We start from the raw sequence: 15239 nt of genomic DNA, 5'->3' as shown, positions 1-15239 counted from the left end.
ATCAAATTAAATTCACAAATACTCAAGTTATCGTGTACAAAAGCTTCTTTGACACCCAATTCATATTGTCTGACCTTGACCTTCAAGGTCGTCCACTCATGTGTCTGAAAGTTTTCTCAGGGGTATATAGCAGGTATAACATGTATGAAGTCTTTAACATCTGTCATAGGCGTGTGGATGAGAAGACTAATTGTGGTGGCAGAGCTCTTACGCTACAACATCTCCCCCTCATCCATTTGATGTGTTCTATTGATACAATAGGGATATGCTAGCACAAAGTATCATAATCCATCACTATTGGGTGAATCCCTACAGCCCTGGATGGGTGTGTCCTGTTGCAGTGCAGCCTACCTCCTGATCCACCTGGAGGAGCATGGTTGCGTTGTTGTACTTCTCCGGGCTGTCCTGGAACCGGACCATCCCATCTTTCTGGTTGATGGTTGCATAGATCTCACCATCCTCTATCTACGGACAACAAGGATGTGGTTTAATAATATGCCAAGCTAACATGTATGTGATAGACAGGCAATAATGACTGAGTGATCTGTTTGTTTGGTTTTATTTCTATATTTGTTATTTTATGCTGCAGTCAGCCCTATTTCATCTTTAACTCAACAGGCTGTAAATAACTGATCAAGATCACCCATTTTAAGACAAGTATACATTACTGGGGTCAATTCTAAACTGAAATCCCCAGAGGACAATGACTGAGTGATGTGACGTACGGTAATCAATCTGTGACAAGCATCAATGACAGAACCAAAACAACTGCTACAAACAGATCATGAAGATGAGCAACTACAGAGATGTTGACAGCACAAAGTGCTGGTGGTAGTAGGACTATTGTAAATCAATGTTAAAACAGGACAGTTACAATAATCACTGCAATTTGATGTCTTTGTGTCAATAAATGGCTGGCTGAGTGAGGTGGCAGTTTAGCAATGTTTCAGTCATAGTGAGAGAATACAGGGAAGTTAAAAAAGCCATGTCAGCAATATCACAGCTGTATGGTGGCTAGAAAACATGCTATGATTTCAGTTAGACATGTATGTTGGCTTACTGTGGGACAAAAGCACCAAATGAGTGGAAGTGACACAGGTCTTACAAGTTAAACACTTAAGTGAAGAGTCTTCACAAATATTGCTGGTCCACTCGCCTGAGATCCAATAATGGCAGTCCTCAATGACTAGTAACATTTGAGGGCTGTATCGCCTTTACCCAGTCAACATGATTTGATTTTACTTCTAATTAGTCAAGCAGTACCAGGCTGTGAGTCCCATATTCCCTGGTAGGGTAATGACGGATCAAGAATCACCAGTATCGTAATGAATATTTACACCCATGTCCAGTGGATGCTTGCACAGTAAAGTGATGCACAGTAAATTTGACAGAACAGGGCTTCTCTCTGTTGGTTGATAATGATTGTACGTACCATGTGCAGGACATATTTCTCCGCCTCCTTGGCGCCAGACAGGTGAACTCTGTTGGCCATGTCGGTCAGTGAAAGGGTCTGGAAAGTCTGCAGAGCAAGCAACATTCAAACTGGGAATTCAGTAAATTCTTATACCTTTATTGGTTTATTATGTTTGTTGCTTGTTTAACATCACACTCAGCAATGTTCCAGCTATATAATGGTGGCCTGTAAATTGTCTTACAAACCAGTGATTGATATCATGAGCAACGATCGATTCCATCTAGATACAATGACACACAATAAACCAAGTCACAGATCCTGACCACCCGATCATTAAGTCGCGTCGTACAACAGTTGCTGGGGTCCAGTTCTAACATCCCCACAGCATTGGTACATTATGAATATATGATGAACCTTCATGAATCTATATCAATAACCTATTTTTAGTTTTAGTATGACTGAATCACATGTTCCAGTTAATAGCACATCTGCTACTGAAGTTCAGACTCCATACATTCTTGTAGTTAAAATGGATAGAATTATCATTAAACCACCCACATGTTATCAGAAATGAGCGAGCCACTGTAACTTGATAATGTTCTCAAATTGCTTGATGCTGGGCCATTATCACGCCCGTCACAGGGATAGGAAAGGTGACGTCATGATCAATAGTGACGTCATCTGGTTTGATCTATGACGTTTCCATATTTGTAAAAAGTGGGTCAGTGAAATCCGTGTTGATTGTACTAAATGTTTCAAAACTGATATTGTTTATATTTAGTTGATTACAAATTCTATCCATTTTAGTTATAATAACGGTAACGCTATTTTTCAGGGCATTATCATTTGCAGAAGCCCTCGGTCTTTTCAACTGCCCTCCTTCGTCGGGCAGTTAATGGAAGACCTTGGGCTTCGGCAAATGATAATGCCCTGAAAAATAGCGTTACCCTTATACTAAAGGGCAAGTAAAGTCAACATAGCAACTTTGCAGATTTTAATACTTTAGGGGATACAAAATGGTTGACCAAAAATAAACTTGAACAGGGAAATATAACGAAAACGAGATGTAACATCGTTCCCCAAATGAAAATACTGGGGTTAAAATGGGTTACTGGTGCAATTACAACAATCAGTGCCTGTAAATGTTCTATGGGTGGGTGGTTTTAAAAGTTTTTGGAGCAGGTGCCTTCATCATGCTTATATTAGTTAGACATCAAATACAGTACACATTCAAATTTTCTAACATATCTCACAAACTGAAAATGTCAACTTAACAAAGAACTAATAGGTGTATGTCCAAAAGTGCCAAGCATCTGAGTGATGTATGCACTAAGACAAGGTATCATTAAAAGTAACAAGACATATAACTGAACTAGGATTGGAAGATTGATAAGAATAATTGCATCGATAAAAAACTATTCTAAACACATTACATTCAAAGGCCACTAGACGCCTACCTTTGTAAGTCTTTGTATATTCTTCTTGTACAATGATGTGATGCACTGCTTCACCAGACCAATGTTGTTGTCCTGGAAACAGTCATGGGATCAAACTACCAGATGGTACAAATAATGTATCAAGGAACCTTACTACAGGAGCATCTCGTAGAAAAAAACAGATGAGTAAATATAATTGTAGGGTCCTGAGTGTGCATAAAAGATATTTGAAAATGGATAACTAGAATCATTTAAGTTCAACAAAACTCTTAAGGAGAACATCTCCTTTGTCCCCCTCCCCAACCACCCAAGTCATTTATACTGGCAAATAGGTGGTGATTTTGTGAGAAAGGAAATTGCTATTTTAACACTCTGATGGTGACACTCATATCTTATCCAAATCCCTACACAATGTGTGGGAGTTCAAGCAGATGTCTCTGATCTGTTTGCATTCATTTACTCACGTCTGATTCTATTAATCTGATTTGTGTTTTTAACTTGGATGTATTGCCATCAGGACAATGCATCGATAGTTAAAATCCCAAGATCTTCATCTTGCATCATGTATCAGATGAAGAAGTTGGACCCCACAGTCCCAAACCATTTGTGTGTGTACAACTTACAAGTTCAACCACACTCCATTCCAGTAGAGTTCAGCATAATATGGACTTGAATCAAACAAGGATATCTCCGCCAACCAGTCTAACAGAGGGGTAACTAGCCACCATCCACCCCCAGCACCATCATACATACCCTTGTGAAGGTTTCTGTGTGCTTAGTAACAGTTGTTCGAAGTTCATCTGGGTTGTTTGTTGCATAAGAATGAGCAAGATCATGATATGCTTGACAAAGAGGCTACAAGAGAAACAAACATTTCAGTTAGAACTTAAGTCAGATTTGAGGGAAAACAGCAAATAGTGTCAGATTCAAACAGCTCATTGTTAATGGCACATCAAATCTTTTATCTTCTAAGTGTATATGAAATTAGAAATTATACAATAAATTACACATTTATATACTTATCCTATCTCACACTATGCATTTCTCTTTTTCTTTTGATTCTGAGTGGAAACGTGTCTGAAATAAAAGTTTCCAGCTTCTAAAGTTAATTAACCCTGTCATACCTCACATCGCCATGGTCACCTCCCAGATCTGGGTCATGCGTGCTATGCATGCTGGTTGACCTTCTTGCACTGATCACGTGTCTATCCCTTGTCAACTCATTCTCTTTCAAGAGCGTGTGGACTAAGGAATTGCAATGCGGGGATGGAAGGGTGGGCACATAAAGTGTTCTAAGCCAGACTAACTTTCAACTATGGGCCATAACAAAGTGATCTAGCTAATGTAGTACATTGTTTGAGTAGTTCACTGCAAGTGTATTTGGTCTGTTTGTATATTAGTGCCAGCCAGTTGAACCTGATAGATTCAATCAAGGAGATAAAAACTTATACTGTCAGATAGACGTATTACCATTGCTGAACTTGAGGAAGACACATGTCATGGATCCATTGAAACTATTATTCATGAACAATTACAGATGAATAAGACAAATTTATTAATTCTGATTTTAAGGGAAAAAACTGACATTGCCAGTAAAACTTTAGAGCTAACTGAGGAAGATTTTGTCAAATTCAAAAAGAGATTAGTAAAGGGTGATGAAACATGGATCTACCACTATGATCCCAAGTCAAAATATTAATCCACGGAATGGCACCATTCCTCTTCTCCGGCACCAAAGAAAATCAAGTCTTCAAGATAAGTGAAGAAAGTTATGGCCACTGTCGCTGTATTCTAGGATGTAAAGGATCCTTGTTGATTACTTAGAAAGTCAAAAGACGATTATTGGTGCCTACTATGCTGATTTGCTTCATCGTCAGAGAAATTCTATCAAAGAAAAGCGACGAGGAGTACTGACTGCTGGATTTCTACCTCTTCATGACAATGCCTCTTCTCACACATCTCGACTTGCAAAGGCTGCTGTGCGACAATGTAGGTTCGAATGACGTCCTCACCCTCCATACTCGCCACACCTGGCACAAATTGATTTTCACCTGTTTCCTTAACTGAGAGAACACCTTCGTGGAAAGTGCTATGACAACAACAATGACCTCAAAGCTGCCTTCAATGGGTTTTTCAGGGTGGCTTCAGAAAACTTCCTTCTGACTGGAATTGGAAAGCTTCACTATTGATATGAGAAGTGTATTGATAAGCAGGGAGATTATGTTGAAAAATAAAATTAACAACACTTTCACAATTGTTGGTTTTGTTTGTTAGGCTTAGAACCTTTTGACCAGCCCTTGTATCCCATGGTTGGATGGTGGGGTACAACTTCCAGTCTATAAAGGCAACAACTGTAGGATATTTATGAGAAGCTACAGCTTAACAGTGGTACAATACAGAATACAAACTTAAGTGTCATGAGACAAAAACTCGTAGATAGAAATAAAACACTCTCAAAGAATGTTATGATCCTGGTACGTGAACAGAGGAAAAACACATAAAGTCAGGTACAAAATGCCATGGAAGAAATGAATCCCTATAACGTGGGTGATGTTCCCATTCATGTGCATAAGTGTGGTTCCAAGGATAATACTGACGTTGGTGAAAATCATAGGAGTTGGGGTAATCTCGTGGTGGAAAGTCTGGAGGACAAAGAAGACTGTGTCACGTCAGGTGAATGACCAAGAGCTTCATTGTAGCGTTCCTCCTCCAAACCCAAGCGTGAAGAATGCGAATAGTCTCATAAATTCCCTGATTATCTGTCATAGGATGTGTAACGATCCGTAGGTAAACATCAATCTGTAGATAGGTTCGTCGAACCTCAGGAAAGTATGTGTCGTTGAATGTCCCCAATCCTTAGAGGTTCAAGGACAATTCGAGTCTGTGTTGATCCTTACAGGTTCGTTTATCCTTAAATGTATGCTCTGTTCCCGAAAAGGTTCAGTTAGATGATGTTACTTCAAACTTCCAAGGTCCGACGAACCTTCAAGAATTGGTGATCCGGCGAGTGGTCTCGTTGTATTGAGGTGAACCGAAAGTGGGCGGTTCTAATTGGCGAAACTCCGACTGAAGATCCCTATCTGGAGGATGCTGATCCTTTGATGGTCATTCCGGGCAGAGTGAGGTGACTGTAGACTCCAGACAATTGCATACAATTGCATGAGATTAATGACGACTCTCTTGCAATACCTCTCGAGAGTGGGTTGTTCGCGAGCCTTGGTCAGACGAATCCATACATTGGCCCTGACGAAGGTGTCAAATCTGAGATCTCGATCGTCGAAAAAACCCGTAGGATCAGGCGAGTTAACCATCGTGTGAGTACCTTCCTAGGGTACAATAGAAGCGAGCTCCATGACAGTTGTTGGGAATGATGAAGCAACAGGACGGTCATCAGTAGGGTTCGAGGCAGTACGAGTGGTGTCATTAAGCTGTGATGATGTAAGGAGTCGGTCACATCAGCATCCGAGCCTTTGGAAGCTGTCCAGGGTAGAGTTGATTTCAAAGCTATGTCCGTAGATACAGTCGACATGCCTTCAGTGAGAAAGGAATCGGAATCTCCCTCATCATCCAGCGAAAATATGGGACCAGCGGGGTTCGATTTATCCTGGCCCTCCGGCAAGGAGGATCGGTCCGATGACATAGCCTTCTTAATGAATGTCTTCTTAGACTTGAAGGTTTTTCTGTACTCTTGGATAGGCTAATTGATGATGGCACCGCAAGCCAAACGACAAAGCCAATGCAGGAAAGAAGACGAAAATGAACAAATGGCAAGGGAAAAAACGAAAATGGATTCCCTGAAAATGAAAACACGTCACCACTGTGTGGCGATTTAAAAGAGAATGAGTTGACTGGAATAGACACGTGATCGGCGCACATAGGTCAACCAGCATGCAAGTGTGTATGACCCCAATCTAGGAGGTGACCTTGCAATGTGAGGTATGTACGGGTGAATTAACTTTAGATTAGGTTAGGTTTGTTGTTTTACGCTGTACTCAGCAATATTCCAGCTATATGACAGTGGTCTGTAACAATCGAGTCTGGACCAGACAATCCAGTGATTGATATTATGAGCAATTGGGATCGATGAAATGCTTCAACCAAGTCAGAAGACCTATTCTACCCCTGATCTTCACAGGTCTAAAGCTGGAAACCTTTATTTTCCACTTAGGATCGAAAAAAGGAAGAGAATTGCAGAGTGAGAGGTAGGACAAGTCTAAAAATTTAACTTTAACCTTCTAGAACCCTTCAGTACTAGTCTAAAGGGACTGACATGAGTTGACACAAGGGGTCTTAAAAAAGTATTGGAGCACACATCCTGCACACCCCTCTGGCACCTCCAGCATGACCAGTGTATGATAACAAATCATGGGTACAAAGTAAAGGTGAATATACTAATCCGGGCTAATCCATGTGCTTTCACTGTCTGGTTGCTCATCATCATCATGATTAGGGATTTGATGGGTAGAAAAAATGACTCAAGAATCTGTGTCTCTTAACCTGACCCGGACTCAGTTACCGTTTTCTTTCTTCCATGTCTGCAACATGCGTGTTAGAGAAGTTAAGATGTGGGTTATCTACCATGATCGGGTACTCAAGTCCACATATACTCAGCCACTGCCGGAGTACACAAGTACCCGTCAGATCCCTAATCATGATGATGAAGATTTGATGAACCTACCTTTATGTACCTTGCTACCACCTGGGATGTGTACTTTGGCAGGTTAGGAATCTGAAACACACATCAGTAGACCACTCATTACAAGGATGGGGACAGTGGGGTAGCCTAGTGGTTAAAGCGTTCGGTCGTCACACTGAATGCACGGGTTTGATTCCTCACATGGGTACAATGTGTAAAGCCCATTTCTGGTGTCCCCCACCATGATATTGCTGGAATATTGCTAAAAGCGGCGTTAAACCATAATCACTCACTCACTCATTCACACATGACAAGGATGGAACCCATTATTTTTAGGTCTTTGTATAGGTCAGAATAAAATAAAATCTATTTCAAAATTCTACAGTGGACACATTCATAAATGTTTATTCATACCTATGTGGAGAATCAAACCTGAATCTCCAGTGTCATGAACAAAGACTTTAACCACAAGGCTACCCCACCATGTTCTCACTGCTCAAGAAAACAGGATCTGAAAGGCTTGGAGAGAGCAGTCTCTTTACCTTGTTCACTGAATACTGGAATATATACAGCATTTTTAATCACCACATCCATTAACATGGTTAAAATTCATATTTCACATCAGTTATGATCTTATAAATGATGACACAAAACATTCAGATCCTCTTTGACAGGTAATGTCCTTTCATTCCATTTCTTTGCAAGTATTTGCAGATGTGTTTTATGTGTTGAACACAGGCAACACCCTTCAGACACAAACCTTTCCATGTACAATGAGTGCCACCAAAATGAACTTCTTGTAGGATTCCATCATGATATGGCTGACAGCCATGCTCGGAGTCGTCACAGCCTGAAACAATCAGTGAGACGATCACAATTTTATGCTGAAGGCCAAACAGGATCATTGATGCTTTTATTAGCCAACAAAATTGTAAATATTACAAAAAATATCATAATAAAACATCCTATGTACATCCTATTGTTGAGTCATGGAGCACCTGCGTTGCATTAGCGACCCATTAGAACTGTGTGGGGTCTCCTGGACATGCACTGTTACAAGCCAGAATGGTGGACCCAGTCTACTTACAACTTCAAAACAGTAGAGTGCCCTGTTGTAGTTCTTCAATGCTGTGTAGATCATTCCTCCATAGTAGTAGTACAGCAGGAAGTCCCGTGCATCAAACTGACCGCCCTGCAATGACATACTTAACATTAGTTCTCACTTAGTGGCTGTAAAAAGTGCTGGCTGTCTCGTTTGTTGTTTAAACCACATTCAGCAATATTCCAGTGGTCTGTAAGAAATGAGACCAATTCGAGTCATTGATCTTTTGAGCAATATCCACAGCCCTCCTGGGTACGACAACACACCGTGAACCAAGCCTTGTCATCCGATCCATTAAGTCACTCCTTACGGGGGAGTGAAATGGGGTTAAACATCACGCTCAAGATTATTGCACTTATATAGCAACGTGCATGTGTGTGTGTGTTGCTGCTTGTACTAGTCCGGACTAATACCGATTTTAAAGTGCTAGCCCACTGAGATACCATGCCACCTTTTAACATGAATACCCCACTCAGACAGTACACTGGCTCCAAGCCAACCAGTTTTTGTTTTTGGTCCCTTAATGCCGAGCGCTAGTCAGGTAATTCAAACATGACTATTTTGAAAGAATCATGTCAAATATCCATTCTAAACAAACCATAATGCCGAGCGCTAGTCAGGTAATTCAAACATGACTATTTTGAAAGAATCATGTCAAATATCCATTCTAAACAAACCATGTCCAACAGCCTTTTGTCAGTCTTTAGGCAGAAGGGCAAAATGTTTTATAACAAAACTCAATTCCACACAGCCTATCTGCAAACTGAACATCATGTTTTGAGGCTATTTTCCTTCATGTTCACAGTAGACATTGACTCTGGACCCAATTCATATCATTGCTTTAAAGCAGACTTCTTTTCTCTCTAAGTGCATTAAAGTGAATATATACAAGAACATTCCCCCACATCCAACATCTGTACTTGGGTTTGTGAACACTACATCATCATCCGTGAATACAGTGTAGTAGTGACATGTGTCTATTTTCTGTCTGGTAATGAATGAGGCTGTGTATAAATCACGGAGGTCAAATGAGCCCTCCTGTGTGCATGATGTTTGGACGAACACTTCTGTTGTCTGACATTAAAACACTGTGTAGAGTGCACATGTTGCACAAGAAATACTGCCTATGTAGCCATTGGTCAGAGGATGTTGGATCCCCTTTCAATGGAACCACACCCGTGAACATTCGGGTTAGAATAGGTCTTCAGGGACCTATTGTCATAAGAGGCAACTGACAGGATCAGGTGGTCAGGCTCGCTGGTTTGCTTGATGCATGTCATCGCATCCCAATTGTGTGGATCGATGCTCATGATGTCAAGCACTGGATTGTCTGGTCCAGACTCAATTATTTACAAACCACCGTCATAGAACTGGAATATTGTTCAGTGCAGCGTTAAAAACAAACAATAAAACAAAATCACTGGAACCAGACTGGATTTGTTGGTATGCATTCCTGGGTGATGGAGGAGTGAGTGAGTATGGTTTAACGCCGCTTTTAGCAATATTCCAGCAATATCATGGCGGGGGACACCAGAAATGGGCTTCACACATTGTACCCATGTCGGGAATCGAACCCGGGTCTGTGGCATGACGAGCGAACGCTTTAACCACTAGGCTACCCAACCGCCCCGGGTGATTGAGGAACATAGAGTACACAGACCAATGAAGTATTGATGATACCCTGATACCCTACATAATGCCATGTACAGTACACCACCCCCATGTAGGGCCCTCATTAGTATGTGGTAGTAGGCTACAACTGCTGGGTGGACCACTGCCTACCTCTCTGCTGATGTCTGTGATGTCATGCTGGAGGAAGGGGAGGGCTGGCTTCATGTTCTTGGAAAGTAAACACAGCTGAAGAAAAAGACAGACAATTTCTAAATGACTAAGGCAAAACAAACAAAAAACGATTGGTTCTCACGCAATTGCTTTAGAAAATATAGTGTGAGCGGGTGGTGTTTTTTTTGTTGTTGTTCAAACTATTATCATGATTATGTAAACACATAAACAGTTATGTACAATCAACCTGGGAAAGAGCCTCCCAACATAAATGTATTCCTTGTTGAGTAAAATACCGGAATACAATATTTGACTACCGCTGGACTACCAGTAAGTGCATAATACATGTACACGCATACAATGAGCTTTGATTTCATTTCAGTTGATACTGGCCATGACAGTAAGTACTTTTATAAACTAAATCACCCACAGATAGGGGAGAAAATGTGTGAACAGCTGATTGCTATTTCCAGCTTATTTTAAGAGACAAATACACATGTGATCTAAATCATCATGTCAAGTGATGTTTTATCGTAAATTTCAGGTTTTCATTGACTAAATTTGCAAACAGCAAAACAAGCACAAACAAACTCCTATTGTAGCCATGACCATAACACACGATGCACAGTAAAGCAGTGCGCATGTAAAGGGAAGTAACTGTATGCTATACTGGATCGCACTGTTTTAAGTATTGTAGCATTTCAGTGCCGAATCATGGAATATGCGGATTTTTTTCTAAAATGGAAATAAAAACAAAACGTGCAACAAACTTTATGATAATGCAGGAGGTGCCTTATAATCAAAACAATTATTTTGTTTAGCCTAATATTACATTCATTGTGAAATGGAGTTTAACATCACACTCAAAATTATATCATGTATATATATATATATATATATATATATATATATATATATATATATATATATATAGCAACATGCACACATGTGTGTGGCTGTTTGTACTGGATTTATGTCAGTTAATAGTGCTAGCCCACTGAGATACTATGCTGTAGTTTAACATAGACACTCCATTCAGATACATCATACTGACTCCAAGCCGACCAGTCCTTGTTTTATCCCCTCAATGCCAAGCGCCAGGCAGGGTAACCAGCAGCATCTTTTAACATCTTTTGGCATGACAGAAATTGAACCACCAACCTTCCTCTCTCTGGGCTCACATTCTATCCATCAAGACATAAATCCATATGTTAAGAAAATAATATTTTCATGCTAACTGCTAAATAATTAATTTTAATTATAGATGAATGTCCCGACTGCTAACTACACCCTGTGAATGTTACAAATGCTCTTTAAGATATGTCTAGTTTACCTGACAGAGATCAGCATGGATTGACGTCAGTTGTTCTGGAAATAGCTGAATCTTCTGAATGGCTGTTGTCAACACCTTGATACCTCGGACAGGCTGCATGCAACAAACAAGTTAGAACCCATCAGCAAACATGAGTTATCTACTTGCAGCATTCCTTACAGCAAGCATATCTAAAATATGAGTTATGTCTTTGTTGTTTTACAACAGAATTTGAATTATGTTTTTCTGGATGTTTAAGCAGTCCAGGTTCAAAATGTAAGGCATAATTAAGGTGGTCTTGTCAGTGTTAATCATCAAACACATATGCCACACTCTAGCAGTTGTTTGTTTCCACAGCTTGTACCTGGTAGATTACATGTCGTGAGTATTGAATCCTCTCACTGCTTTTACCATGTTGTTTGTTTGTTTGTTGTTTAACGCCGCACTCAGCAATATTCCAGCTATATGACGGCGGTCTGTAAATAATCGGGTCTGAACTAGACAATCCAGTGATTGACATCATGAGCATCGATCCACGCATTTGGGATCTATGACATGCATCAACCAAGTCAGCGAGCCTGACCACCCAATCCTGTTAGTCACCTTTTACGACAAGCATAGCCTCCTTTTACGGCAAGCATGGGTTGCTGAAGACCTATTCTACGCTTTTACCATGATTACTATCAGACTCCCCTATGTTGTTACCTCTTTCTTCTCTACTAACTTGTGTGTAAACTTGTGGCATAGGTCCGCAACTGAAGACAAGAAGAAACACAAGTACAGTGATAGAGGTCAGCATGTATTAGCAAGTTGGAGCCAGGAAGTTGGACGGCTAGACTGCAGTACACCAGATACCTTCTACCATGTTGGTCAGATTTGTTCTACACAATGTGCAATCGAATTTCTTAGTATAATAGTAACTATGGTTAGGGTTTCTGAATCTTATAGCTACAAGTATCAGCTTATTACAGAAGGACACTTTCAGTCTGCTACCTAATCTTTCAAACAAGTGCATACATCATACAAGTTTGTGTTTCCATGCCTTAAAACTTTGAACAATTTAATCATATCAACATGATCAATATTCAAGCCATACTATATAAACCTGAAAATAAATCTCGGTGACTATAACTAGAATATCTCAAACTCATAACTCCTTACATATTTTATCATTTATGGTCTCCAGGACTTTTGAGTTAGCAAGGTTTCACTGTATGTCATTATGCAGGTTTTACCTTGACCTACAAAAAAGGGGTCCAGAGGACCCCAAAATTACTCATTTTAAGGGTCTTTACAGGAAATATGAGGGTCCTGTAAAGTTTTGTTTGTTGTTTAATGCTGCATTCAGCAATATTCCAGTTATAAGACCGCAGTCAGTAAATAATCGAGTCTGGACCAGAGAATCCAGTGATGGACATCATGAACACTGATCTACACAATTTGGATACAATGACATGCATCAACCAAGTCAGCGAGCTTGACCACCCGATCATGTTAGTCGCCACTTACAGCAAGCATGGGTGGTCCTGTAAAGTAATGTAAGTAAAGTAAAAAATAAAGTAGTGGTGAAGTGCACTGTACTATAAGATTTAACAATTATATTTAGTACTGATACTGTATATCTGTAAATCGTGAAATTAATGCGTCTCCAAAAGAATGTGACCGCTGGCCCCTAGCCAAATATGTGACTCAATATGAATGCAACACCACCCTCCTCTCAAGCATCAGTGGATTTATATCGAAGGAAAATGTCCTCTGTCAGGTTTACAGGAGAATTCTCAATCTTACATTAATCCAATCACACACCAAATAGCACCGCTTAATTGCGCTAAGTAGAGTTCTTCCGCTAAACTAATACATGCACGCTGGCTCGCGTCGGCCGTTGACACAGTTGCAAAGAACAAAGACATCGTGTTGCGTGGGTGGCGTCTGTCTGGACTTGAGTAGAACTCTTGCCTAGAATTTTGATTCAATGAATATTATTGTGCATCCCTTGGGACGCAATTTATACATTTCCTGATTAAGATCATTATCATCCTGTTCATGATGTATGTATGTGAAAGATAGACAGCTACTCACAACTGTCAGTGGCATATCGGACTTGCTCTCCATTGCATGTTGTGATGAATTCTTGAGTCAGTCCATAAAGGGCCTCAAAGTCAGGGATATTTGGAAGATTGTATTTGACACATCTATAAAAATAGAATGTCATGAAAATCATATCAATAAACATGATAAAGAATGTATTGAGTTTCCATGTGATCAATAAATAATATACCATTTGTTTTGTGATGCACATAACCATGATAACACGCTGTGTAATTGTATCTTGGGTGAGCATGGTGAGGGAGGAAGCTGGATTAATACTGCCTTCATTTTAACAGTCTTTCAATTAAATCATGGCATACCTGCTTAATGTCAGAGGAAAGTCCAGACTTAATCAGGCCTTGGATGTTTACCATGACTCATGAACAATGATAAAGAGCATGGACATGATGGATATGGCGCTAACAAACCAAGTCAGAATCGGGGTGAAATACAACCCCATGAACATGATGAAATTATTAATGGCATGATCATAGGATACTGGCTCATGTCACATTGACAAAGGGGTGCAACACTTCATAGCCAATTGCAGCTCCTTAAAAGACTGGGCAATGTGTTGTTATGTTGAATTATACTTTACTTTTTTTTGTGTAATATAATATTTTCAAGTAAATAAAGCAGAAATAATTCAAACATATTTCAGCCAGGTCCAAGATATATGACAGCATACCACCAGGACTCCACTCCCCGTTTAATTCAAACACTGTTTTCATTTCTATTTTAACCACTAACCTTACCATGCCTATGTTTGCTGAAAAAATATATAAAGTAGACAGCCAAACACACAGAGAAAGCATGAAAAGTACACTTACAAAATTCCAAGTATTCCTAGAGAATGCTGCTGCACATCAAGTGTGGCTAAAACAGTATCCAGATGGGCTGCATTCTTGGCCAGAATGTCTGCACTTTTGCTGATGAACTCACAAAGCTGTGTAAAGTTACCTACAAATAAACATTTCACACCGAATGATCAGGTTGCAACTGGTACTGAAAATGAGCAGAGCTCAAATAGTAACAGATTATATGATGAACGCAATATCACACTGTAATTAATGTAATGGTATTCAGAATTACACATTACGACAGACTTGATGTATGTCGCTTTGAAAATAGTTATTATCATCCGCATTAACATGTTCAGTAGCATATGATCGAAAACCGGACACATACATTTAAACAACGAAAAACGCATTAATAAAGGCATTAGATACGATCAAACCATAAACAATCTTCAAAACAAATTATCAAGTGTAATGTTGCAAATCTGAAACTTCAAGAAACCACCATTATTGAATACCTTGTGAAGATAGAGTCTGAACAGTATTCACGTAAGTCTCGAGTGCCGACGCCATTTTGGAAATGTCCGCCCCCCGCATCACGGACAAACAGCAATTTGTCCGGAATAATCACAAAACGGCACATATTCTTGCACGTCATGTTTACTCTAACAA

At 39.9% G+C, this 15239-nt stretch overlaps 1 protein-coding gene across 2 annotated transcripts in view; it reads right to left on the bottom strand.

The window, feature by feature from the left end:
* Nucleotides 1-15239, bottom strand: part of LOC124139363 (COP9 signalosome complex subunit 3-like) — a 24416-nt gene extending 9177 nt beyond the window's left edge. For both annotated transcript variants that reach the window (XM_048402691.1, XM_046506371.2), the window contains exons 1-13: nucleotides 15086-15239; nucleotides 14601-14730; nucleotides 13762-13874; nucleotides 12388-12437; nucleotides 11704-11796; nucleotides 10371-10445; nucleotides 8574-8678; nucleotides 8247-8336; nucleotides 7529-7579; nucleotides 3604-3705; nucleotides 2872-2943; nucleotides 1433-1519; nucleotides 352-465 (exon numbers count right to left, since the gene is read on the bottom strand). In XM_048402691.1, the coding sequence (XP_048258648.1) occupies nucleotides 352-465; nucleotides 1433-1519; nucleotides 2872-2943; nucleotides 3604-3705; nucleotides 7529-7579; nucleotides 8247-8336; nucleotides 8574-8678; nucleotides 10371-10445; nucleotides 11704-11796; nucleotides 12388-12437; nucleotides 13762-13874; nucleotides 14601-14730; nucleotides 15086-15164 (1161 nt within the window). In that variant the 5' untranslated portion in view covers nucleotides 15165-15239. The remainder of the gene's footprint in view (nucleotides 1-351; nucleotides 466-1432; nucleotides 1520-2871; nucleotides 2944-3603; nucleotides 3706-7528; nucleotides 7580-8246; nucleotides 8337-8573; nucleotides 8679-10370; nucleotides 10446-11703; nucleotides 11797-12387; nucleotides 12438-13761; nucleotides 13875-14600; nucleotides 14731-15085) is intronic.

Source organism: Haliotis rufescens, unplaced genomic scaffold (assembly GCF_023055435.1).
Source record: "Haliotis rufescens isolate VD_foot unplaced genomic scaffold, xgHalRufe1.0.p SCAF_28, whole genome shotgun sequence".
Taxonomy (NCBI): domain Eukaryota; kingdom Metazoa; phylum Mollusca; class Gastropoda; order Lepetellida; family Haliotidae; genus Haliotis; species Haliotis rufescens.
This window is presented reverse-complemented; position numbering and strand designations above follow the sequence as displayed.